Source organism: Pagrus major, chromosome 6 (assembly GCF_040436345.1).
Source record: "Pagrus major chromosome 6, Pma_NU_1.0".
In the NCBI taxonomy this organism is placed as follows: domain Eukaryota; kingdom Metazoa; phylum Chordata; class Actinopteri; order Spariformes; family Sparidae; genus Pagrus; species Pagrus major.
This window is the reverse complement of record NC_133220.1, coordinates 2,649,552-2,676,681: the sequence shown is the minus strand read 5'-3', so window position 1 is coordinate 2,676,681 and position 27,130 is coordinate 2,649,552. Positions and strand designations below refer to the sequence as shown.

Genomic DNA, 27,130 nt, shown 5'->3' with positions numbered 1-27,130 from the left:
TCTGGTGAGTTCAGAACATGACGTCACTTTACTGTAATGAGCCTTTAAAACCAGGAACAGACAACAGTTATGATATATCACCATGTGAGAATATCAAATATCTAAGACAATAAATAGTCTCACATCATGACAACAGTATATATTGTATATGTTGCTCAGCCCTGCTTTAGATTGTACAGGTGTTCCTATTAAAGTGGCCACACCTGAGCCCTGTTAACAGAAGGGGACAAGCTCTTAATGACCCTGTGTTTCACATTTCATAACACATTTTCTTTATTACTTTAATGTAAATAGACAACAAAGTTCACATGACGTCCTTTAATGTTTTTTTAAGCACAACAAATGTGTAAAAGTTCAGGAGCTGCTGTAAAGTCTTCACTGTTGATGTGTTTCTGTCATGATGTGAGTCAGAAAAAGTGTTTTAGTTGATGAAAAAAGAGAAGTTAGAGAAGTTTTACTTGTCTTGTTCTGTCTAACAATGTAACGAGGTGTAATTAAGGTTCCTGTTTCTCTGTTCTTCATGTTTCTCTCCTTCTTAAACACACTGTAATCCTCATGTACAAGCAGAGAAGTGATGAACAGGAAACATCATGTTTCATTTATAATCCTGTAATTGTCCTTTATAACTGATGTCTCACTACATGTCTTGTTATCTTCACAGGTGCAGCTCCAGAACCAGGTGAGATTCTGTTCTAGTCGTGTTGTTTCACAAACAGCTGGAGGAGTGAGTGCAGTCAGTAGTGTAGCAGTGGATGAGTGAAGATGTGCTGTGTGGATGTTGAGCTGTAAAAACAAACCAAAGGAAACCAAAAGCCACGACACAAAGATGTGTGAGCAGATGTTCTGAAGGATTTCTATACATGGAGCACATCAGGCCCAGGTGTGTCCCCTGCTGCTGATGAAGCTCCCAACAGGTCTGCAGCCCTGGAGACAGAAAGCACAGCAACAGCAGAGTGAAGCCGTCAGAGAGGCGTCACTGTGAGCTCTGTTTAGATTAGAGAGATTAGAGAGAGACTTTATTAATCCCAATGACAAACTGCAGCGTTACAGCAGCCGAGTTACACATGAATCACACAACAAACACCATGAAGACACTCAGACAGGAAGAGAAGAGTTTACTCACTGATGACTTTATTATTTTATTTCTCAACTACAAACTGAACTCAGACTGAAAACTAGGAGCAAACTTTAACTCTACATATAATTATATTTTATGAGTCTAGATCAAAGTAACTAGTAACTTTATCTGTCTGATTAATGTAGTGGAGTAAAAAGTACAATATTACCTCTGAAATATAGTGAAGTAGAAGTTTAAAGTTACATAAATTAGAGTACAATTATAAGCTCAGTACTTGAGTACTTGTACCCGTCTGTCTCTGAATGTTTGTTAATCTGAGTTGTTGTCAGAGACTCAAACAAAAGCTTTTAAACACTTAATGTTTCATATTTTAAAACACGTTTTTTCTCTGACTTTAGTGAAATGAAAAATATATCAGACAACAAATCTCATGTGATGTCAATTCAAGATAATTTTTTAGTGAGTCTTGATTTTTTTTAATCAACTTAAAACTTTTTAAACTTAAAACAGTCCCGATCATCGACTGTATAAAATATAGTCGAAGCCTTCAGGTGTGAAAGTGCCTTAAACCTGCAGTCTTTCTACCGACCAGCAGGGGGCGACTCCACTGGGCTCAGAAAGAGGTGTGATTGTGTGGAAGCTGCTTCTCACCTGATTTATTCCCTCAGTAAACAGTCTCCTGATGAGTTCATGGTCTCAGTCTCTAGTTTCAAGTCTTCTTCAACTCAACATGATGTTCATTTAGTCAGTTATGGTCCCAGTGACAGTAAAATAGATGAAGAAGCAGGGTGTGATTTAGGGCCTGAAAACCTTCATTCATGCTGAAACCCATGAGCCTCTTAATGGTGACATCATTCTTAGTGTTCAATGATTTTAAAAAGACTTTGTCGTCCTGGTTTTTGCCTTCAATAATTAAATTGCTCATTTAGAAACTGTATTTTGTGTTAACTCAGGTTGTCTCTGCCTCATATTTGATTCTGTTTGAACATCTGAAACAATTAAATGTGACAAATATACAAACATGGAATAAATCAGGAAGGAGTCAGATACTTCTTCATGACACTGAACATAAAGGCTGTGGAGCTGCAGTTTTTACTGGACGATGTAAACTTGTAATTATAACCGTTGTATTGCAGTGAAGGTCCAACATGACAAACAGCTTCCTGGTACTTTATTCATTAACTGCAGCAGAGTTGGTTAATTACAAGATGAATTAACTTAAAATCCAGCATTAAGTTTTGACTTAAAGTGAAAATAAGATGAAAACATGAGATGAACTGTAACACTGTGGTTTATACATCTGAGCAGGAGTCTTCCTCTTCTGTCTGAGCCTGAAACCAGGAGTGAAGAAATGTTCAGCACCTCCAACATTTACTGATGTTTGACTGTGACTGAGAATCAGAGTCTTCATGACACAGTTTGTCCACTAGAGGGCAGCACCAGGCTCATTTTTACACTGTAAAAAGTCCCTCTCATTACATATAGTCACACTTTTTATTAATCAGATCTAAAGGATCCTCATCAGATTTTAAAAATGTTTAAAATGTTTCAAACTGAGTGAAAACTTCTGTCTTCTACTGAGACTCAACTTCAATAATCTACAGACTGTGTGTTGATCTGCTCCCATCAGGCCCAATAACTGTGGAGCCGACCAGCACCAAGAAGCTCACAGTGATTTTAACCTTCATGTTTCTGGACAGTAGTCAGTGGTGGAAGAAGTACTCGGATACTTTACTGAAGTGAAAGTAGCAGAAACACAAAGTAAAAATACTCTGTTACAAGTAAAAGTCCACTTGAGTAAAAGTGTAAAAGTATCAGTAAAAGTATTGTGAAGAAGTTTTATATTTTATCAGATGATCCTGTGTTTTTACTGTCAGATCAAAGTGATGGACTGTAACTGAGTCCATTTATTTCTTCACTGCTGGGACCAGAACCAGAAGCAGCCTCTGAGCTGTGGAGCCCAGCAGGAGGAAACTGGACCTGAGATCAGAGCTCACATCACTGTTCCTGCTCACATTCATCCCAGTGGAGTTTTCATGTGAAACAAGTTCAGATTTCAGGAGCAGACTCACCTTTAGTTGTTCTGTGTGAGCTGTGAGGTCCAGTCTGCTGTTTATCATCTGCACTGACGTTCTGACTGATGCACTCACTTTGTATCTGTTTCAGGGTCCAACACTGGATTTGTTGTTGTTTGTGTTGTTGCTGGAGTTTTCATCGCTCTGTTTGCTGTTGCTGCTGTTCCAGCTGGGCTTTACATCAAGAATCGCAACAAGCTAAATCGTGCAGAAGGTAAGATTAAATATTGTATCAACATTTCATGATGAACAGACACAACTCATTCTTTATATGTATCTGATGTTCAGAGTCTTGACAGTTGTTTTATCCTCTCTGACATTAATCATTCTGTGTATATTAACACTCAGAGTAGGATCAAGACATTTGGGATTTTCTTTAGTATAACTTTGTTCTGTTTCCTGCAGATCCAGGTTCAACACCAAACACAACCAACGGACAAAGAGACACTGCACTGGGAACCCTAATTGATAAAAACCAGTCAGAACACCTTTGAGTCTGAGACCATGCTGGATGACGGCGAGGACATTTTGTCTGGTCACTTATTTCAGTTGGAGAAGTAAAACCTGGTTTAAACATTTAAATGAATCTGAGGTTCAGGTTAGGATCGGGGTTGTGTTAAAGCAGATAGTTGTGATGGCACAAGGAAGGTTGTTTGGGTGACGATGTGCATGTAGCTCGTTCTGCCTTCATCACTATGTCCCATTACCACGGCAACAATCTCTCCCTGAACCGTCCTCATGTCCTGAACCTCATCCAGATCATAGACAGTAAGATCACAGCATGTCTGCTCCCGCAACTAACGAGCTAATGTACAGTTAATATACAAAATATACACATATACAGTCCTCAACTTTATCTCACAGCACTCAGTCACAAATAGTGTCCAAGTCAAGTGCAGGACCCAGAATCCTGTCAAAGTAAAAAGGCATCAGTCCGACTCACTTCCTGAAACCGACAAACCAACATTCACATCCACTTCAAGCAGTGATTGGCCAAAACAGGAAGTCTGCAGGGTTTGAACTTCTCTCTCAAGCTGTATTTTTAATCTTCTTTCACTTCTCATGTAAAACAGAGTGCAACTTCCAGGAAAGATTGTATGAACGAGGTCGTTGTGTGTCAGGAGTTGTTAAAGTAGTTTAATGTTATCTCACCATCGGTGAGTGAGTGAGTGAGTGAGTGAGTGAGTGAGTGAGTGAGTGAGTGAGTGAGTGAGTGAGTGAGTGAATGGATGAATGAGGGCAGCAGTGCTGTATAAATGCCGTCTATTGACCAAATATTATCAGACTGCTTGTAGCGCTTAAAGCTCCTGACTGAGCTCCACATGTGCTTTAAAACCATCAGACTTCACTGAACTAAAGCTGCTGTTAACACTGTCAGTCAGTCTGAACACTTTGTAGCTGCAAGTAAATATAATGTGACTTTTGTATTTGTTGCCATTATTTGGGACGAGCCTGTGTTGGTTCTTTATTATGTTTCCAGGTGCTCAGGCAGTCTGTCAGGTCCAGTTACACACTGATGTTTCTGTTGTTCACTGATGATGCACTTGTAGTGTTTCATGTCACTTCAGGCAGCGCTTCATCATTTCTATACAAACGTTTGAATAAAACATGAAAAATGTCAAAACTGTGTGTTGTGACTGTTTCTGATGTTTCTGTGTTCAAACTGTGATCAAAGAAATACAAGTGATTTTAATTTATGGGTCTGATTCTGCAAACCAACCATCTCCTGTTGCTGTTCATGCACCTGCACCAGGTGTGTTGTTTCATCGAGCAGCCACAGGAAGTGAAATCTGTCAGAGACGTTAGCGCCACCTGCTGCTGTTTGACTGAAGTGTTTTGAGCTCCTTCTGTTTGTGTGTCAGGTTGAATGATGACATGAATCTCAGGAGGACAAACACACTCAGTGAGGCTGTTTTACACTTTTATGGAGAACTGATTGTGATGTGTGTTGTTGTGGCATCATTGCTGCTGCAGATGTGTGTGTCTGAGTGTGTGTTTGGTGTTTGTGCCTCACACAGCTCTCTTCTGGAGAAGAAGGGTGATGTTAGCTGAAACACAGAACTGACTGAATAACTGGCTGATGAAATACTCTGACAAACAAAGGCTGCTTTCAGAAGACTTCAACAGATCGAAGTTTCACTGCTCATCTCAAAGGACCTTTAGTAGATTATTACAGAGAGACAGCTGTGTGTGTGTGACACTGTGACACACAGTGTGTCACAGTGTGAAAACTACCGACAGGGATTGTTCCTGTCCTCAGCTGACTGCAGACTCTGACCTGTCTCATGACGTCATGGCGGTGAGATCACAGAAAGGGTTCAAATAATGTCCCAGATTACCGAAATTCACCTGCAGATATTTGTCAGTCAAAAGTTGTCAGAAAAATAAAAACTCTAGTGAAGTACAGACACCTGAAAAATCTACTCAAGTACAGTAACAAAGTATTTGTACTTCGTTACTTCCCTCCTCTCAGTGGCCAACACCCAGACAAAATGCGATGGCAGCTGCAGGCCTGGTGATGGCGCTTTTATTCTGAAGTATTAGTACCGGAAGTGCCTTAGCTTCAGGCTGAGGAGCAGAAACAGGTTGTGATGAACCAGTCAGGGTGTTGAGGAGTGTGTGAAGCTCCGTCACATAGAGACACCATCAGTGTGGTGAAGTCCTCAGAGGACATCACAACTATGGAGCTTCTTCCTCTCGTGTGTCTCTGTCTGCTGAGCTGCTCTGGAGAAACGTCTGCTGCTGGAGACGGTAAGAAAACTGATCATCACTCACTGACAGTCTTTAATTCTCACTGTGACGTCACACACGCACCCTGATCATCAGCACACATCGATAGTATTGATCTAATCGATTACAGAAGAATTACAGCTGGATGATGCTGAGTTTTAATCTCGAAATGCTCTGTAATGATGTCGTCATCACTGCTGTCTGTGTGTGTGCGTGCGTGTGTGCGTCAGTGCATGTGCGTGTGCGTCGTCTCCATCCTGCTGCAGACACGCACAGGTTTCACAGAAACGCTCGTGCAGACATGAAACCTTCAGGATGTTGTGATTGTTGGACTTTGACTCTTAAAGTTCAGTTCACTTTGAACTAAAGTAGTTCCCTCAATAAAACAGAGACGTGGCGCAGATCTTCATCAGGAAGGACTTGATAGTTATTGGGTCGTTAATGAGTTACATATAAACTATAGAGTAGATAATGAGTTACCACAGGACAGACTGGGAGACACGTTATCGATCAATCATCAGCTGATGATGAGTTCATGGTGACGTTCATTACTGATTAGCTTCGGCTATAAAAGCTGTAGTGTGCAGCAGGTTTAACACAAACTGGTCCCTCAACAATTAAACATTAAATACATTAATACATAAATAAATATCTGTGGGTTAGAGTCACTTTATTCATGAGTTATATATGAATCAGTGTGAAACATGATACTGAATAGTTACCAAGTCAGATCATTAGTTAATCATTAGTTAATCATTAGTTACGTCATGCGTCCGTGTGCGCGCTGTGCGTGTGTGTATTTTGTGTACGTGTAGTGTGCATGTGTGTATTTTGTGTGTACTATGTGCGTGTGTGTGTACTTTGTGTGTGTGTGCGCGTCACCTCCTTCCTGCTGCAGACACTGGTGGTTCTGATCATCTCTTGTTCTGAACTGAAACCTTCTGGATGTCTGTTGGACTTTGGACTCTCTGAATAAACTCACGTAGTCAGAACTTGAACAGAGACGTGACTCAGTCCATCATCCGCCCTGAGCTGTATGAATGTGAACTCACAGTATTTTCACATCATCCTCATTGACAGGTTTAAAGTTGCCACATTCATATAAAAACCAGAAAAGTTTATTTGGTTGTAGTCCTCCTCTCTCTGACACTCACACTCATTTTTTTCAACAATGTAGTAACACCTGTTTGTGTGGTTGTAGTCAGTACTGGTGAGGAGACATCGTCTGATAAATGATAAGAGCTGGTTGCAGGTTTATTCACCCAAACAGACAGAAAACTTAACTGTACATCAGCCCCAAGATTAACAACCTGCAGAGAGAGAGAGAGAGAGAGAGAGAGAGAGAGGTGAAGCTTTAATCTGATGTCCTTTAGAAAGTACAGTGAACATATTTGAATTACAAAGTTAAAAACAACCTGTGTGTTGCAGCTGAGGAACAGGATAGTTTGGTGGTTAGTTGTGTCTTTGAATCCAGTCCAATAAATCAAGATGAATGAATAAAACTACAACTTCTCCTGGTGTTATAAAGCTGAAGAGTTTCCAGCTGAATACATTTTGTAACATTCAAACACAAGGCTCAATAACAAAAACCTAATAAACAATACTGTACAGTTTAATTATACTTAAAATATGTCAGTACAAGCACGACACAACCAAAACTATTATGTTAGAGGAAACAGGTGTTGAGTTATTGTTGTGGTGTGTAAAGTTGTTATCTGACTTTGTTTCCTGATGACTCTGCATGTTAACATACTGAGTAACACATGTTTTTATCTTCCAGGTGTCAAAGTGGTCGTGAAAGAAGATGATGATGCTGTTTTACCCTGTTCGCTCAGCAACAAGGAGGACATCACAAGAAAGCTGTTTGACTGGAAGAAAGACGGTCAGAAGGAGGTGTTCTTCTATGATTCAGGCATTCATTACAATAACGGCAAAACAGGTCAAGATGAGCAGTTCAGAGGTCGAGTCTCACATTTTCAAGATCAACTGAAGAACGGCGACGCCTCCATAAAGATCAGAAAAACAAAGATGGCCGACAGCGGGAACTACAGCTGCGATTTTCCACGTCTTCAGAGACAAACATTCATCATTGAGCTTGTTGTTGGTGAGTGCTTTCATTAAACAGTTAAAGATGTCGGCTCATTTACTGCTGCGACTGGTTCAAGAGTCCCAGATGGACTTTTGTTGTGGTCAGAATACACATCTGGCAGGGCCTCGAGCCCACAGAGCTGCAGCCACATCTGGAGAGATGACCTCTGTATCAAACATGTCTGATATCAGAGACAACCTGCAGATTATGTCTCTGTGCAATGAAATATCAGCCGTCTATAGTAGATGAAACATGACTTTTACACAGTATTACCTGTCTGTTTCAAAACAATCTAACATGTGTTTGTTTTTCCTTTCAGGTCAAGTCTTAAGAGACAGAACAGGTGAAAACATCCCAGGTGAGTCCTGATTCTGATGACGTCACTCTCCAGCTTTCATTAATAGAAAATGGCTGTCATCAGCTCCACAGGCCTCAGTATCATTCAACACACTCACATCTGTTGAGCTGAACCTCTGTGTGTCATTCTGCTGTGTTACACATCTGGAGACAACAACATCTGTTCAGTTTGTGTCAGTGTTAAAGATTTACACTAAAAACTGCCTTTATATTATATTTATAATGACAGTCAATAGAAACTGTAAATATTGTGCTTTGATCATCTCAGTGACAAAAACACATTCAAAGTTATAAACACTCAATATTCCAGTTTATCAGGTAACACAGATAAAACTCACCAGTCTCATTAAACAGACCAGGAATTAATCTTCATGAAGGTTTTAATGATCAGATTGTGTTGAAACTGTTCAGAGATGTTGATTCAGTCTTATTGTCAGTTTGGAGACTGTAGTTTGTGTTTCTTTTAAACTGCAATGTCTGAGTAGTGTGTTAAGGCACTGAGAGGTGTTTCTAATATTTAGTCCAGCCTCATTTGAAAGAATTGAACTACAAGAATATATAAAAACCTACAAGTTTAATGTGTCAGAACCTTCTGTTGGCTGTAAAGCAGAATTTCAATAAATTCTATGGCTAATTTCCATTCAGGCAGCTTAATTAAAATATTTCTTACTAACAAGATAGAGATCCATTGACACATCAGATGTATATACCTTTTAAAGATTCAGTCTTTAATTAATTTTTACAATACAATTTTTAAATTGTAGCTCATCAAATTTAGCAGGAATTCACTTTATATGTGCGTCTGCCATGATATGAGTCAGAATCTTCCTCAAACTGGAATTAAGGTGGATTGAATGTTTAAAATAATGCTGAAATATGTAAATGAGGCTTTTCTATTTATCTTTTCCTCTGTGTTTTTCTCTTTACACTTTAAAATGTATAAACAATCAGAGTATGGATGTGACAAAATCCCACATTGCGCTGTAATTGTTCTTTAACACCTCTTATGTGTTCACAGGTGCGGCACCAAGGCCATTTATTGCAACACTTGATCAAACAAAGGACTGGTCTCTGCTGCAGTGTGAAGCTCATGGTGATCCACTTCCTACAGTAGAGTGGAAGGACAGTGAAAATAACACTCTTCATGCTGAGAAGCCACAGTTCTCAGAGAGAGGAGGTCGTTCATACATCACTGTCAAGACAACTGTGACCAAGACTGACAACTACAGCTGTGTAGCTACGCAGGAGACAATCAGCCATAGGATTGCTGCTGTGACCTTTGTGCACTTGACAGGTCAGTGGTATTTTAATCTTCAAACAATTTTAATTATCCTATAGTGAGATCAGACTGAACACACAGGTAATCAGCTCAAAGTCTGTTGATGTTGAAAATGTTTCAAACTGAAGGAACTCTGAGACTTAAAATATAAAAAGCAGATAAAAGTGTTCTGGATAGAAATAAGAAGAAGTGGAGTTCATGTTTGTGCTGCTGAAACATTCACTGTAAAAACTCTCCAGCTGTTAAATTAACTGGAATAAAATCAACTTTTGTGTTCAGTCTGAATTCACCTTTAAGGATCATTTACATCATTCATTATTTTCTTCATGTTGGATATGACTACGTACAACTGTGATGATACATGACTACAATATGAGCACATACACTTGATTCATGTGTTCATTTAGTTAATTAATCAGAGAAACTGTGTTCACTGAGAGAGAAACTCTTAGTCCTGAAACACATTTGAGCTCTGTCTCCTCAAGTCACACTGGTGCTGCTTCTGGTTCTGATGCCACAGGATCTTCATCACTGAATCTTTGTCTCAGTGACATGAAAGAATGATGTTGGTACCAGCTCAGGTCCACTGAGGAGCTCAGACTGAAAGTGGTCCTGAACTCTGAGCCTCCTTTTCTGTGAAGTTTGTGGCTCCTTTCCAGTTGAGAGACAGTTTCCACAAACCAGGCCTGTAGTGAAGCTGCACAGGCTGCCTCTTCTGCCTGCTGACTGTTTAAATCCTTTACACCGACTGTTTGTGAGTTCACACCTGGACAAGTTAAATGTACATACATGTGGTTATTGAACAAAGATTTCTGCATCGCCAGACTAAAATGAATCACAGCACACAAACTGAGTCTCACACACAGCTGAGCCTGTTGTTCACCACATAATAACTACGAGGTGTAACTGTTGAGTCACTGACTGAACCAGCTGACAGAACCGGTTCAGTACAGAACCACAGAATATGAGCTGCTGAGTGAGTAGAAGAGGAAACAGAAGATAATGTGACATGACACTGATCTGAAATGATGAGTTATGATGAGTGATAATAACAACATGAGTCATTAAACATCATCACAGATTTTAACTCACTCTGACTAAATATTCATGAAAGGTTAAAGACAATAAATCACTTTTAGTGCTGTTGAGTTATGTTTTATAAGATTATATAATATTGCTATAATTATAAGTTATTGTAATAATAATGTGACACTTAATGTGCCGGTTATCTCTGTTGTTGTTGTTGCTCTGATATATTATTATAAAAACACGTTCCTGCATCTAGAAAGACACAAACAAAACAACAGCTGCTGAACCTTTACACAGTATCAGCAGCTCAGTTTAATGTCACTTGGTGCTTTATAACTTATTTCTTGTCAGTCAGTCTGCAGCTGTTGTAGTTGTTTGATTTGATGTTTGATGATGAATCTAAATGACAAAACATGAACAAACCTGCAGGTTTAAATAAAAATAAATGATGACGCTCTTCTTCCTTTTTGAGCTGCTGTTGAATACGACAGAAGAATTATAACAGATGTGATGATCAGTTTTCTGCTCTGGCAGCTTGAGACTGTTGATCAAATACACTCAGTGGACACTTTATCAGGTTCACCTGTACAATCTATTGATGAGATCAGATTCAATACATCTTTATTTACACTGAGTAAATCAACAAAGAGACAAAGAAATTCAGTTTAACGTCCAACCAGAGGTGTAAAAAGCAGCTGTGAGCAGATTGTGCACATACAGTATGTTCAGGTGTAATAAAGAGAATAAACTGTGAGGGATGAAGACACTAAGATATAAACAGTGTGAACACGTGCAGCAGCACAGAAGGCAAAATATACAATGCAGGTATCAGAGCAAAGTAACGTCAGTGAGACGTTATATAGAGAATAAACAGCTGGAGGTTTGATATGAACACAGTGTTCACACTATAGATCACATATATACAGTATGTACAGCAGTATAAATATGTTTATGTATATATTGTAATTTAATACAGCAGCTCTGCCACTAATTCTGTTTTTATGAACTTTATAATGTTCAGTTTGTGTTGACTCTGTCTGAAATGTGTAAATGAAAGTGTGTTTATTACTGAGGTCACAGTTAAAGGTGGTGTTGTACTGAACTACATCACACTGAGAGGTGTTTCTGTTTTTTTGTCCTCCCTGTTTACAAACATGACGGGTCAGAATATTAGAAACACGTCTGAATATAATACAGTCCAGTTCAACACGTCACTAACTACGAGCTCAGTGATAAAGATTTGATTTCACTAACACCTCGATGACAGTGTCGACAAAAGTTGAGGAGCTGCTGTAAAGTCTTCACTGTTGATGTGTTTCTGTCATGATGTGAGTCAGAAAAAGTGTTTTAGTTGTAAATAGTTACAAACTCTTTGTAGAAGTTAAATGTGTCTGAAATATGATCCTCTGTTGAATAATGCTGGGAGCTGTAACTGAGCCTCATCATGCTTTTTATTACTTTCTTGTGTTTTTCTTTAATCTTAAACTCGCTCTAATCAACAAGCAGAGATGTGATGAACAAAAAACATCCCAATATTACATTTCTGATGCTGTAATTAAATCTAATGTCATCTTTTGTTTCTGTCATGTTCACAGGTGCAGCTTCAAAGCCGTATGTCTCAACACGTAAAACAGATGATGGGACGGTGCTGCAGTGTGAAGTCCTTGGTGCTTCTCCAAAACCTAAAGTTGAGTGGAGGGACAGTTCTGGAAACATCCTTCCTGTTAAAGATCTGAAGGTCACAGAAAGAGGAGACAGCTACGACATCGTCCTCCAAGCTGCTTTGACTGAGACCGACAACTTCCGCTGTGTCGTCACTCAGGAGGAAATCAGCCACAAGATTTATGCTGAGATTGATGCGACTGTCAATGGTGAGATTCTTCCTTGTGTTGCATGAACACTTCAATCATTTTAAATCTTGATGATTTATAAGTTTTCAAAAGTGTTTATGCATGTGCAGACTGAGCACAAAGCAAATTGTGATGAAGACGTCTACACAAGTAAAACATGTTTCAAACTGAGTGTAAAATTATCTTCAAATTCTAAGAATTGATTAAACTTCACCCACAAACAGTAACAGATTTATAAATGTCTGCTGCAGCCTGATCCTGACACTCTGTCACATTTAACTTCCAGAAGTAAAAATGTCGTTAAATTGAAGAATTATTGTTTCACCAAAACACACTGTGAAGTTTTTATCAGTGTCACAGTGCAGCTCTCAGACTGGGACAAACCAGGAGACACACAGTGAACTAAACAACACAGTGATTTATGTACAACAAAGACACAAACAGCTGGAGGAGTGAGTGCAGTCAGTAGTGTAGCAGTGGATGAGTGAAGATGTGCTGTGTGGATGTTGAGCTGTAAAAACAAACCAAAGGAAACCAAAAGCCCCGACACAAAGATGTGTGAGCAGATGTTCTGAAGGATTTCTATTTTCAGACAGGAAGAGAAGAGTTTACTCACTGATGACTTTATTATTTTATTTCTCAACTACAAACTGAACTCAGACTGAAAACTAGGAGCAAACTTTACCTCTACATAAATTATATTTTATGAGTTTAGATCAGTGTTTCTCAAACTTTTTCAGACCAAGGACCACTTAACCCATAAAAAAACACTCAGGGACCACCTAACTCAAAATAGCCCCAAAACAATATGCCAACTTCAGTTCACAAATTACAACATAAAATGACAGTTTTACCAAAGATACAGGTACTTTATTTTTGTCACACAGCTTGTACAGTGAGATTCTTTGTATTTAACCCATCCCTCAAGGAAGCAATATCATAGTCTCTGTACTCACTCAGTTTTTTTGTCATCTTAATGAGAAGAATGGTGCTGCTTTTTTTTCTGGGCCATGAGTGAAGCAATGTCTGGCTCCAAACTGGACAGTTTCAGTCTCATATCATAGTCCACATTAATCCGGTTGCGCTGCTTTGTTTTCAGACCAACAAGGGAGGAAAATCCAACTTCACAGTTGTAGGTGGTTGGAAACGGCATCAACAATTTCAGAGCAGAGTCAGCCAGCTCAGGGTGCTCAGGCTGGATGTGGAGCCAAAAGTCAGTCAATCCTTTCTCCCTGAAAGTTGTCCTCAGTGTCCCATCTGATGCAATGTCCACAAGGCTGTCAACCTCTCTTGGTGAAAGTTTGGAACTGACTTGCTCAATGTGCGTTTTGTCCCCAAATGGATTTCTGATCCACTCAAAGCTTGTGTCCAATTCTGGGAAATATATTCCCAGCTGCGAGTGGAGGTCTTGCAGATGTTGCTTGAAGGATGCAACTGTGCTCCTATCCACGTCCTCTCCAGCAGTGAGGAGAAAATCAGCAAGTGTGGGAAAACTGTCGAATTCTCCGCGATCGAGACGGCCACGCCATAATTCCATTTTCATGCGTGTGGCTTTAATTTTGTCTTGGACATTGAAGATGGTGACGGTCTTCCCTTGCAGCGCCACATTCAAAGTATTGAGAGCGCTGAAAACATCAGCCAAGTACGCCAACTTTGCGAGCCACTGGAAATCATGCATTCTGTCATACAGTTCATCGCTGTGGTGCATTAATAACATTACCTCGTCTCGCAGTTCAAATAGACGGGTGAGAACTTTACCACGCGACAGCCAGCGAACTTCAGTGTGGAACAGGAGTTTTGTGTGTTCGCTCCCCATTTCTTCACACAGAGCTTTAAAAAGACGTGTGTTCAGTGCTTTACCTTTGATCTTGTTGACTATTTTCACAGATTCGTCCAGTACTGATTTTAGGCACTGTGGCATTTTTTTCACAGCCAGTTGTTCTCTGTGGATGCAACAGTGTGTTGCTGCTGCAGACGGCGCTACCAGTCCTTTCAGCTTTCCAGTCATTGCAGTTGCGCCGTCGGTGCAAATGCCGACACATCTTGACCAGTCCAGGTTATTCGTCATAATGAAATCATTGAGTGAGTGAAAAACTGCTTCTCCTGTGGTGTTGGTCGGCAGGGAACGGCAGAAAAGAAAGTCATCATGCACTCCACCGGCATAAATGTATCTCACAAAACACAGCAGATTTGCCTCATTCCCAATGTCGGTAGATTCATCCAACTGTAGTGAGAAGAACTGGCTTTGGCGCAAACGTGTCACCAGCTGATCTTCCAGGCTTTCAGCCATAGATTTGATGCGCCGCTGGACGGTGTCATTGGAAAGAGGAATCCTGTTAATTTCGTCGCTGGCTTTCCCCCCAAACAATATGTTAGTCATCACCTTTGCAGCTGGTTTAACTAAATTTTCACCTATTGAATGAGGTTTTCCAGCTTTAGCGATCAAGAGGGATACCTTGTATGAAGCCTCAGTAGCCTTAGCATTTTCTCCGGGTGCAAAAAACTGTGAAGCCTCTTTCATCATATGCTGCGTGAGTTCGTCGCGTTTCCTTTCAAAAAATCCAGTAGGTTTCTCCACGTACTCCTTGTGTTTAGTTTCCAGATGTCGCTTTAACTTTGCAGGTTTCATAGCCTCGTTAGCTAACGTTTCATAGCACAACACGCAGTGTGGTTTAGGATCCTCCTCGTCGCCAGTCCAAAAAAACCCGAACTGTATGTAGTCGCTGTGGTATCTCCGTTTCACCTTAACGGTGGATTTTTCACGTTCATGACGACTTGGCGGCGGGGTCTGCTTTGACGACGCCGCTGGCGTTGGACCAGCATCCTGGGACTCAACAACTTTTCCTGTCGAGTCAGAATTTTCATCTGCTTTTCTTTTACATGACCCGGTCCTAAGCCACTGATCCATTTATAACTCGTTTCCGTGCTTGTTCACACCATACATCCACGCTTTACACCGCGTTGCACAGTCACATTCCCACAGTTACGGCAGCAGGGTCACACTTAATTTGACGTAAACCGGTTGCGGTGTCGCAAACCGGTCCACTGCACTGCTCAAGTCAGATAATGCCACAAAAAAATATTTTGTGATTTTACATGCTAGTTTATTTGATATTGAAAACAACACATATATGTCACAGGCAGTTTGAGAAGCACTGAAATTAAAACACTGACATTTTAAATTTTAAAACATCTTTATCTGTCTGATTAATGTAGTGGAGTAAAAAGTACAATATTACCTCTGAAATATAGTGAAGTAGAAGTATAAAGTTACATAAATTAGAGTACAATTATAAGCTCAGTACTCGAGTACTTGTACCCGTCTGTCTCTGGATGTTTGTTAATCTGAGTTGTTGTCAGAGACTCAAACAAAAGCTTTTAAACACTTAATGTTTCATATTTTAAAACATATTTTTTCTCTGACTTTAGTGAAATGAAAAATATATCAGACAACAAATCTCATGTGATGTCAATTCAAGATAATTTTTAGTGAGTCGTGATCTTTTTTTATCAACTTAAAGCTTTTTAAGCTTAAAACAGTCCCGATCATCGACTGTATAAAATATAGTCGAAGCCTTCAGGTGTGAAAGTGCCTTAAACCTGCAGTCTTTCTACCGACCAGCAGGGGGCGACTCCACTGGGCTCAGAAAGAGGTGTGATTGTGTGGAAGCTGCTTCTCACCTGATTTATTCCCTCAGTAAACAGTCTCCTGATGAGTTCATGGCCTCAGTCTCTAGTTTCAAGTCTTCTTCAACTCAACATGATGTTCATTTAGTCAGTTATGGTCCCAGTGACAGTAAAATAGATGAAGAAGCAGGGTGTGATTTAGGGCCTGAAAACCTTCATTTATGCTGAAACCCATGTGCCTCTTAATGGTGACATCATTCTTAGTGTTCAATGATTTAAAAAAGACTTTGTCGTCCTGGTTTTTACCTTCAATAATTAAATTGCTCATTTAGAAACTGTATTTTGTGTTAACTCAGGTTGTCTCTGCCTCATATATGATTCTGTTTGAACATCTGAAACAATTAAATGTGACAAATATACAAACATGGAATAAATCAGGAAGGAGTCAGATACTTCTTCATGACACTGAACATAAAGGCTGTGGAGCTGCAGGTTTTACTGGACGATGTAAACTTGTAATTATAACCGTTGTGTTGCAGTGAAGGTCCAACATGACAAACAGCTTCCTGGTACTTTATTCATTAACTGCAGCAGAGTTGGTTAATTACAAGATGAATTAACTTAAAATCCAGCATTAAGTTTTGACTTAAAGTGAAAATAAGATGAAAACATGAGATGAACTGTAACACTGTGGTTTATACATCTGAGCAGGAGTCTTCCTCTTCTGTCTGAGCCTGAAACCAGGAGTGAAGAAATGTTCAGCACCTCCAACATTTACTGATGTTTGACTGTGACTGAGAATCAGAGTCTTCATGACACAGTTTGTCCACTAGAGGGCAGCACCAGGCTCATGTTACACTGTAAAAAGTCCCTCTCATTACATATAGTCACACTTTTTATTAATCAGATCTAAAGGATCCTCATCAGATTTTAAAAATGTAAAAAATGTTTCAAACTGAGTGAAAACTTCAGTCTTCTACTGAGACTCAACTTCAATAATCTACAGACTGTGTGTTGATCTGCTCCCATCAGGCCCAATAACTGTGGAGCCGACCAGCACCAAGAAGCTCACAGTGATTTTAACCTTCATGTTTCTGGACAGTAGTCAGTGGTGGAAGAAGTACTCGGATACTTTACTGAAGTGAAAGAAGCACAAAGTAAAAATACTCTGTTACAAGTAAAAGTCCACCTGAGTAAAAGTGTAAAAGTATCAGTAAAAGTATTGTGAAGAAGTTTTATATTTTATCAGATGATCCTGTGTTTTTACTGTCAGATCAAAGTGATGGACTGTAACTAAGTCCATTTATTTCTTCACTGCTGGGACCAGAACCAGAAGCAGCCTCTGAGCTGTGGAGCCCAGCAGGAGGAAACTGGACCTGAGATCAGAGCTCACATCACTGTTCCTGCTCACATTCATCCCAGTGGAGTTTTCATGTGAAACAAGTTCAGATTTCAGGAGCAGACTCACCTTTAGTTGTTCTGTGTGAGCTGTGAGGTCCAGTCTGCTGTTTATCATCTGCACTGACGTTCTGACTGATGCACTCACTGTTTATCTGTTTCAGGGTCGTCTGCTGGATGGATTGTTGCTGGAGTTGTCAGCCTCCTTTTAGTTGGTGTTGTTATTCTTCTAGTGCTTACATGCACGGGTTGCATCAAACTAAATTGTAAGAAAGGTAAGATTAAATATTGTTTCAACATATTAATGATGAACAGACACCAGAACTAATTCTTTACATGTATCTCATGTTCAGAGTCTTGAAAGTTGTTTTATCGTCTCTGACATTAATCATTCTGTGTGTATTTACACTCAGTAGGATCAGGTCAGGTGGGACTTTCACTGTAACTTTGTTTTGTTCCCTGCAGACAAAAAGAAGAGCGGAGAAGAACTAGCTGGACTGAATCCAACTGATCCATAAGAGTAACCAGCTCTACATGTGCTGTGAAGTTTTCTGCTGTGTGTGTTTCCACCATGCTGGATGATGGTGAGGACATTTTGTCTGGTCTTCTCTTATTTCAGGCAGTTTGAGGATTAAAACTTGGTTTTAAATTTTAAATTAATTTTAGGTTGAGGTTGTGTTGAGGCAGATAGTTGAGATGGAAGCAAGATATAAATAAATGAAGGTTGTTTGTCGATGTGCATGTTTCTCATTAACACGACCTCAATCTGTCCCTGAACTAAACCAACTGTTTTTATAAGATGTCCTCATAATCTGCTCCTCCCGTCCACATGTCCAAGTGTCCTCGAGCAACAGGCTGAAACCCAAACTGCTCCCGATGGTCAGACCAGCACCTTGTATGGTAGCTCACTGCCATCGGTGAGTGAGAGAGTGAGTGAGTGAGTGAGTGAATGAGTGAGTGAGTGAGTGAGTGAATGGATGAATGAGGGCAGCAGTGCTGTATAAATGCCGTCTATTGACCAAATATTATCAGACTGCTTGTAGCGCTTAAAGCTCCTGACTGAGCTCCACATGTGCTTTAAAACCATCAGACTTCACTGAACTAAAGCTGCTGTTAACACTGTCAGTCAGTGTGAACACTTTGTAGCTACAAGTAAATATAATGTGACTTTTATATTTGTTGCCATTATTTGGGACGAGCCTGTATTGGTTCTTTATTATGTTTCCAGGTGCTCAGGCAGTCTGTCAGGTCCAGTTACACACTGATGTTTCTGTTGTTCACTGATGATGCACTTGTAGTGTTTCATGTCACTTCAGGCAGCGCTTCATCATTTCTATACAAACGATTGAATAAAACATGAAAAATGTCAAAACTGTGTGTTGTGACTGTTTCTGATGTTTCTGTGTTCAAACTGTGATCAAAGAAATAAAAGTGATTTTAATTTATGGGTGTGATTCTGAGATGATCTGTGTTTTACAGCAGCTGTCAGGACACCAAAGAGACAACAGAGCAGATAAATCCTCTTTAAAACAAGGTTTCTAGAGACAGTTTACCTCACTGACAGCTTCATGAATGGAGATTACAGCTGAATGTAAAGAAATCCTCATGTCTGTGTAACGAGGCCTGAGTCTGTGAGGAGACAACATGATCCAGACCTGCTGACGGCTGAAGCTCAAATAATGTCCCAGATTACCAACATTCACCTGCAGATATTTGTTATTAATGGAGTCAAAGTCAAAAATTGTCAGAACAATAAATACCTCAGTGAAGTACAGACACCTGAAAAATCTACTCAAGCACAGTAACGAAGTATTTGTACTTCGTTACTTCCCTCCTCTCAGTGGCCAACACCCAGACAAAATGCGATGGCAGCTGCAGGCCTGGTGATGGCGCTTTTATTCTGAAATATTAGTACCGGAAGTGCCGCAGCTGCAGGCTGAGGAGCAGAAACAGGTTGTGATGAACCAGTCAGGGTGTTGAGGAGTGTGTGAAGCTCCGTCATATAGAGACACCATCAGTGTGGTGAAGTCCTCAGAGGACATCACAACTATGGAGCTTCTTCCTCTCGTGTGTCTCTGTCTGCTGAGCTGCTCTGGAGAAACGTCTGCTGCTGGAGACGGTAAGAAAACTGATCATCACTCACTGACAGTTTTTAATTCTCACTTTGTTTCATCTGAGCAGCGGAACAATGCGGAAACATGCGGGATGTTCATCAGCTGCTTCCTGCTTTAGTGCGTACAAGACACCTGCTCAGCGCTGTGACGTCACACACGCACCCTGATCATCAGCACACATCGATAGTATTGATCGGATCGATTACAGAAGAATTACAGCTGGATGATGCTGAGTTTTAATCTCGAAATGCTCTGTAATGATGTCGTCATCACTGCTGTGTGTGTGTGCGTGCGTGCGTCAGTGCGTGTGCGTGTGCGTCGTCTCCATCCTGCTGCAGACACGCACAGGTTTCACAGAAACGCTCGTGCAGACATGAAACCTTCAGGATGTTGTGATTGTTGGACTTTGACTCTTAAAGTTCAGTTCACTTTGAACTAAAGTAGTTCCCTCAATAAAACAGAGACGTGGCGCAGATCTTCATCAGGAAGGACTTGATAGTTATTGGATCGTTAATGAGTTACATATAAACTATAGAGTAGATAATGAGTTACCACAGGACAGACTGGGAGACACGTTATCGATCAATCATCAGCTGATGATGAGTTCATGGTGACGTTCATTACTGATTAGCTTCGGCTATAAAAGCTGTAGTGTGCAGCAGGTTTAACACAAACTGGTCCCTCAACAATTAAACATTAAATACATTAATACATAAATAAATATCTGTGGGTTAGAGTCACTTTATTCATGAGTTATATATGAATCAGTGTGAAACATGATACTGAATAGTTACCAAGTCAGATCATTAGTTAATCATTAGTTAATCATTAGTTACTCTTTAGTGAGCGAGGAGAGAATAAACAGTTTAATCTGAGTGATGTCCTTTATTTTTCTTTTTGTTTACTCTTTAGTGAAACATAATACAGAGTAGTTACCTGGTGGACTCATGGATTATTAATATTATTGATTGGATTGATGCTCTATAATGATGTGGCGTCTTCACTATTGGTGCGTGCGTGTGTGTGTGTGAGTGTGTGTGTGTGTGTGAGTGTGTGTGTGTCATGTGAAGCTTTAATTTGATGAACATATTTGAATCACAAAGTTAAAAACAACCTGTGTGTTGCAGCTGAGGAACAGGATAGTTTGGTGGTTAGTTGTGTCTTTGAATCCAGTCCAATAAATCAAGATCTGACATGAATAAAACTACAACTTCTCCTGGTGTTATAAAGCTGAAGAGTTTCCAGCTGAATACATTTTGTAACATTCAAACACAAGGCTCAATAACAAAAACTTAATAAACTATACTGTACAGCTTAAATATACTTAAAATATGTCAGTACAAGCACGACACAACCAAAACTATTATGTTAGAGGAAACAGGTGTTGAGTTATTGTTGTGGTGTGTAAAGTTGTTATCTGACTTTGTTTCCTGATGACTCTGCATGTTAACATACTGAGTAACACATGTTTTTATCTTCCAGGTGTCAAAGTGGTCGTGAAAGAAGATGATGATGCTGTTTTACCCTGTTCCCTCAGCACCAAGGACGACATCACAAGAAAGCTGTTTGACTGGAGGAAAGATGGTCAGAAGGAGGTGTTCATGTATGAGGACGGCCAATATTACAATAACGGCAAAACAGGTCAAGATGAGCAGTTCAAAGGTCGAGTCTCACATTTTCAAGATCAACTGAAGAACGGCGACGCCTCCATAAAGATCACAAAAACAAAGATGGCCGACAGCGGGAACTACAGCTGCTTTTTTCCACGTCTTCAGCCGAGACAAACATTCATCATTGAGCTTGTTGTTGGTGAGTGCTTTCATTAAACAGTTAAAGATGTCCGCTCATTTACTGCTGCGACCGGTTCAAGAGTCCCAGATGGACTTTTGTTGTGGTCAGAACACATCTGGCAGGGCCTCGAGCCCACAGAGCTGCAGCCACATCTGGAGAGATGACCTCTGTATCAAACATGCAGATATCAGAGACACGCTGCAGATTATGTCTCTGTGCAATGAAATTTCAGCCGTCTATAGTAGATGAAATATGACTTTTACACAGTATTACCTGTCTGTTTCAAAACAATCTAACATGTGTTTGTTTTTCCTTTCAGGTCAAGTCTTAAGAGACAGAACAGGTGAAAACATCCCAGGTGAGTCCTGATTCTGATGACGTCACTCCCCAGCTCTCATTAATAGAAAATGGCTGTCATCAGCTCCACAGGCCTCAGTATCATTCAACACACTCACATCTGTTGAGCTGAACCTCTGTGTGTCATTCTGCTGTGTTACACATCTGGAGACAACAACATCTGTTCAGTTTGTGTCAGTGTTAAAGATTCACACTAAAAACTGCCTTTATATTATATTTATAATGACAGTCAATAGAAACTGTAAATATTGTGCTTTGATCATCTCAGTGACAAAAACACATTCAAAGTTATAAACACTCAATATTCCAGTTTATCAGGTAACACAGATAAAACTCACCAGTCTCATTAAACAGACCAGGAATTAATCTTCATGAAGGTTTTAATGATCAGATTGTGTTGAAACTGTTCAGAGATGTTGATTCAGTCTTATTGTCAGTTTGTAGACTGTTTTTTGTGTTTGTTTTAAACTGCGTTGTCTGTGTAGTGTGTTGTGATACTGAGACATGTTTCTAATATTTTATCCACCCTCTTTTGAAAGAATTAAACTATACAAATAAATAAAAACACAGCAGTTAAATCTTTCACAGCCTTCTCTTTGCTACTGAGCAGAATTTCAACTAATTTTAGGATTAATTTGCATTCAGGCCAAATAATTACATGTTTTCTAACCAACACGATTCAGTCCTGATGACACATCAGGTGTGTTAACTTTGAAGATTCAGTCTTTCATTTTCAAATTGTAGTTCATCAAATTTAGCAGAAATTCACTGTATATGTGCATCTGCCATGATATGAGTCAGAATCTGCCTCAAACTGGAGGAAGTTAAACATTTTTAAAATAGTGCTGAACTATGTTAATGAGGCTGATATTGTGCTTTTCTATGTTTCTGTTCCTTTGTGTTTTTCTCTTCACATTTTAAATTGATATACAAGCAGAGTATAGATGGAAAAAATATCCCATATTACACTATAATTGTCCTTTAACACCTCTTATTTGTTCACAGGTGCAGCTCCAAGGCCGTTTGTTGCAACACTTGTTGTAACAAATGACTGGGCGCTGCTGCAGTGTGAAGCTCATGGTGATCCACTTCCTACAGTAGAGTGGAAGGACAGTGATGACAACACTCTTGGTGCTGATACACCTCAGGTTTCAGAAAGAGGAGGTCGTTCATACATCACTGTCAACATTACTGTGACCAAGACCGACAACTATCGCTGTGTAGCTACGCAGGAGACAATCAGCCATAGGATTGCTGCTGTGACCGCTGTGCGCTTGACAGGTCAGTGGTATTTTAGTCTTCAAACTATTTTAATTATCCTATAATGAGTTCAGACTGAACACACAGGTAATCACCTCAAAGTCTGTTGATGTTGAAAATGTTTCAAACTGAAGAAACTCTGAGACTTAAAATAGAAAAAGCAGATAAAAGTGTTCTGGATGGAAATAAGAAGAAGAAGTGGAGTTCATGTTTGTGCTGCTGAAACATTCACTGTAAAAACTCTCCAGCTGTTAAATTAACTGGAATAAAATCAACTTTTGTGTTCAGTCTGAATTCACCTTTAAGGATCATTTACATCATTCATTATTTTCTTCATGTTGGATATGACTACGTACAACTGTGGTGATACATGACTACAATATGAGCACATACACTTGATTCATGTGTTCATTTAGTTCATTAATCAGAGAAACTGTGTTCACTGAGAGAGAAACTCTCAGTCCTGAAACATATATTGTAATTTAATACAGCAGCTCTGCCACTAACTCTGTTTTTATGAACTTTATAATGTTCAGTTTGTGTCGACTTTGTCTGAAATGTGTAAATGAAAGTGTGTTTATTACTGAGGTCACAGTTAACAATCCGTGAACCCTTCGTTCTTTCGTTTCAAAACCAAATTAAAAAAACGGAAAATAACACAAAACCACATTTTGTGCCTGTTATTCTGTTTTAAAACAAAAACAGAATAACATGAAAATTAAGTTTTGGATTTTTATTGTTTTGTTATTTTGATATTCTGAAATTTCGGGGAATGTTGGGAGATGTTTGCGGAGTCAGAGGCGCCGGAAGTGAGCGGGAAAGTTGAGATCGCAGACTCTCCAGGCAGAATGAATGACTGCACTTCAGCCTTATGCAGAGAAGAATAGAAGAAAAGAGAAAAGTATATTCAAATATATTATATTGTAATTTATTCCCATAAACGCTGCTCAGAGTAATCACAGGCTCTTCTGCCATCAGAGCCGGGGTCTCTCTCTCTCTTGCGCCCTGCACACAGTCAGTAGCAGCTTCTCTCTGTTAGCATCACATCAGATACCACGGGACCTCCACACAGCTTTAGCCACAGGCTAGTTAGCTGTTAGCCACAGGCTAGTTAGCTGTTAGCCACAGGCTAGTTAGCTGTTAGCCTGCCTGCTAGCAGCTGTTAGCCTGCCTGCTAGCAGCTGCTAGCAGGCAGCTGTTAGCCTGCCTGCTAGTTAGCTGTTAGCCTGCCTGCTAGCAGCTGTTAGCCTGCCTGCTAGTTAGCTGTTAGCCTGCCTGCTAGTTAGCTGTTAGCCTGCCTGCTAGTTAGCTGTTAGCCTGCCTGCTAGTTAGCTGTTAGCCTGCCTGCTAGCAGCTGCTAGTAGTAGCATCGTCCCATCGGCAGCTGCTGCAGTTTGTCTCTGTCCCGCTCCGCCGCATGGGACCTCACTGTGGGAACTAGTTGCAGCTTCTATGAAAAAAAAAAACGAAGCAGGACTTCTCGATGTCTTTTCGGGTGTTTACTGATGAAAAAGACGATCCCAGTTCAATAAAAACGACGACTAACAGTAAAACAATCTGACTTCCAACGTTTTCCCACTGACTGTTTCTTCTTCTACGGTTCGAACTTTAACCTCCTCTCAGCTGACGTTAAACAGACCGAGCGCCCCCTTGTGGTCTAAATGTGTAACATCTCATACTGAACTCAACTGAAATCATGTGTGGAAATAACTTTACTTTTACTCTGTATTGTAATATTATCTATCTGATATATTTAAGCTATCTGAATGTAAATCATGAAATAGAATCCATAAATAAATAATGATTTCTAAATAAATAATAATGAACAAAGGATACAACACTCACAGCTGCAGCTACGTACCGGCTGTGAAATCACGGCTGACCGGCGATGTTTACGTTGGTGTCGGTACCACAGGCTGGTAGACAGACTACACACATCAAACACTAACAACAATCGTCCCTGTGGCATCAACACAGTAGTATTTGGTGACCATCAACATTTCTTACTGCCCCCCAATCAGGCCAGTCTAGAACCGGGCCTGAATACAGTCATGATCTAGTCCGTCCTGAGCCTCCAAAATAAAGTGTGAGACATGTCTGCATGGTGCAGCTACAGCTGCTGACAGTGCAGCTGACAGATGTGCAGCCATATATATTTTCCTCATCGCTACCTGAGGCCTATACAGGTAAAAATAAATGTGATAGTATGAAAACATTAGCCTACATATTGTTGTAAATATTTCTCTCTGACAATAGATTAATAATTATAGTAATAGGTTACAATAACAAATGCTTTTATTTTGAAATAGAAATGTGTTGTGTTGTCTTCCGTTAGTGTAACAGACGTGTAGTTGCTACAAAGGATGTTCTGGTTGCCTGGTAACGGATCGGACCTCCTCGTCTCTTTTATTTCGCCTCTGTTGTTTTCCTCCTTGTAACTGTTCAGTATCACGTGTTTTAATCAGTAATGATCACATTCAGGCTTCAGGCTGAGCCGCGACTCCCCGGACAAAGACACAGTTTGCCATTGCAGAGACGCTTCATCTCCAGACCAGTTCCCGCTCACTTCCTTCCTCTGACTCCCAAACATCTCCCAGCATTCCCCGAGTTTTCAGAATATCAAAATAACAAAACAATAAAAATCAAAAACTTAATTTTCATGTTATTCAGTTTTTGATTTAAAACAGAATAACAGGCACAAAATGTGGTTTTGTGTTATTCTGTTTTTCCTGTTTTTCCGTTCTGGGTTTAAAAGAGAAAAACAGAAAAACAAACTTGTTTTTCCGTTTTTTTAATTTGGTTTTGAAACGAAAAAACGAAAGATCGTTGGGTACACGGATTGTTAAAGGTGGTGTTGTACTGAACTACATCACACTGAGAGGTGTTTCTGTTTTTTTGTCCTCCCTGTTCACAAACATGACGGGTCAGAATATTAGAAACACGTCTGAATATAATACAGTCCAGTTCAACACGTCACTAACTACGAGCTCAGTGATAAAGATTTTATTTCATTAACACCTCGATGACAGTGTCGACACAAACTGAACATTAATTCATCATAAAAGTGAAGTTAAAGTCAGAACAGTTGTGTTGGAACAGACAACAGTTATGATATATCACCATGTGAGAATATCAAATATCTAAGACAATATATAGTCTCACATCATGACAACAGTATATATTGTATATGTTGCTCAGCCCTGCTTTAGATTGTACAGGTGTTCCTATTAAAGTGGCCACACCCGAGCCCTGTTAACAGAAGGGGACAAGCTCTTAATGACCCTGTGTTTCACATTTCATAACACATTTTCTTTATTATTTAATGTAAATAGACAACAAAGTTCACATGACGTCCTTTAATGTTTTTTTTAAGCACAACAAATGTGTAAAAGTTCAGGAGCTGCTGTAAAGTCTTCACTGTTGATGTGTTTCTGTCATGATGTGAGTCAGAAAAAGTGTTTTAGTTGTAAATAGTTACAAACTCTTTGTAGAAGTGAAATGTGTCTGAAATATGATCCTCTGTTGAATAATGCTGGGAGCTGTAACTGAGCCTCATCATGCTTTTTATTACTTTCTTGTGTTTTTCTTTCATCTTAAACTCGCTCTAATCAACAAGCAGAGATGTGATGAACAAAAAACATCCCAATATTACATTTCTGATGCTGAAATTAAATCTAATGTCATCTTTTGTTTCTGTCATGTTCACAGGTGCAGCTTCAAAACCATCTGTCACAACAGTTAAATCAGATGATGGGACGGTGCTGCAGTGTGAAGTTTTTGGTGCTTCTCCAAAACCTAAAGTTGAGTGGCAGGACAGTTCTGGAAACATCCTCCCTGTTAAAGATCTGAAGGTCACAGAAAGAGGAGGCAGCTACGACATCGTCCTCCAAGCTGCTTTGACCAAGACCGACAACTTCCGCTGTGTCGTCACTCAGGAGGAAATCAACCATCAGATTTATGCTGAGATTGATTTGACCATCAATGGTGAGATTCTTCCTTGTGTCGTATGAACACTTCAATCATTTTATTTCTTGATGATTTATAAGTTTTCAAAAGTGTTTATGCATGTTCAGACTGAGCACAAAGCAAATTGTGA

General features: G+C 39.8%; 2 protein-coding genes across 4 annotated transcripts in view; both read left to right on the top strand.

The window, feature by feature from the left end:
• Nucleotides 1-5,741: 5,741 nt before the first annotated feature.
• Nucleotides 5,742-18,957, top strand: LOC140997850 (V-set domain-containing T-cell activation inhibitor 1-like). Of its 3 annotated transcripts, none has more exons than XM_073467906.1 (7): nucleotides 5,742-5,904; nucleotides 7,664-7,987; nucleotides 8,292-8,330; nucleotides 9,348-9,623; nucleotides 12,233-12,508; nucleotides 17,677-17,778; nucleotides 17,978-18,957. In XM_073467906.1, the coding sequence occupies exons 1-7, from the start codon at nucleotides 5,835-5,837 to the stop codon at nucleotides 18,028-18,030; spliced, it is 1,140 nt and encodes a 379-aa protein (XP_073324007.1). In that variant the 5' UTR covers nucleotides 5,742-5,834; the 3' UTR covers nucleotides 18,031-18,957. The 3 variants fall into 3 exon arrangements, with proteins under 3 accessions (XP_073324007.1, XP_073324006.1, XP_073324008.1); XM_073467905.1 differs by having other exon boundaries at nucleotides 17,677-17,787; XM_073467907.1 differs by lacking the exon at nucleotides 8,292-8,330 and having other exon boundaries at nucleotides 17,677-17,787.
• Nucleotides 18,958-19,462: 505 nt separating this feature from the next.
• Nucleotides 19,463-27,130, top strand: part of LOC140997856 (CD276 antigen homolog) — a 45,791-nt gene continuing 38,123 nt past the window's right edge. Inside the window, exons 1-4 of the mRNA XM_073467914.1 lie at nucleotides 19,463-19,631; nucleotides 21,109-21,435; nucleotides 21,737-21,775; nucleotides 22,780-23,055. Of these exons, the coding sequence (XP_073324015.1) occupies nucleotides 19,562-19,631; nucleotides 21,109-21,435; nucleotides 21,737-21,775; nucleotides 22,780-23,055 (712 nt within the window). The 5' untranslated portion in view covers nucleotides 19,463-19,561. The remainder of the gene's footprint in view (nucleotides 19,632-21,108; nucleotides 21,436-21,736; nucleotides 21,776-22,779; nucleotides 23,056-27,130) is intronic.

Coding starts and splice junctions, on each gene's coding strand:
- LOC140997850 (XM_073467905.1), top strand. CDS start 5,835: ATGGAGCTTCTTCCTCTCGTGTGTCTCTGTCTGCTGAGCTGCTCTGGA. Junction 8,331..9,347: donor AACAGGTGAAAACATCCCAG/GTGAGTCCTGAT, acceptor ATGTGTTCACAG/GTGCGGCACCAAGGCCATTT. Junction 17,788..17,977: donor CAAACTAAATTGTAAGAAAG/GTAAGATTAAAT, acceptor TGTTCCCTGCAG/ACAAAAAGAAGAGCGGAGAA.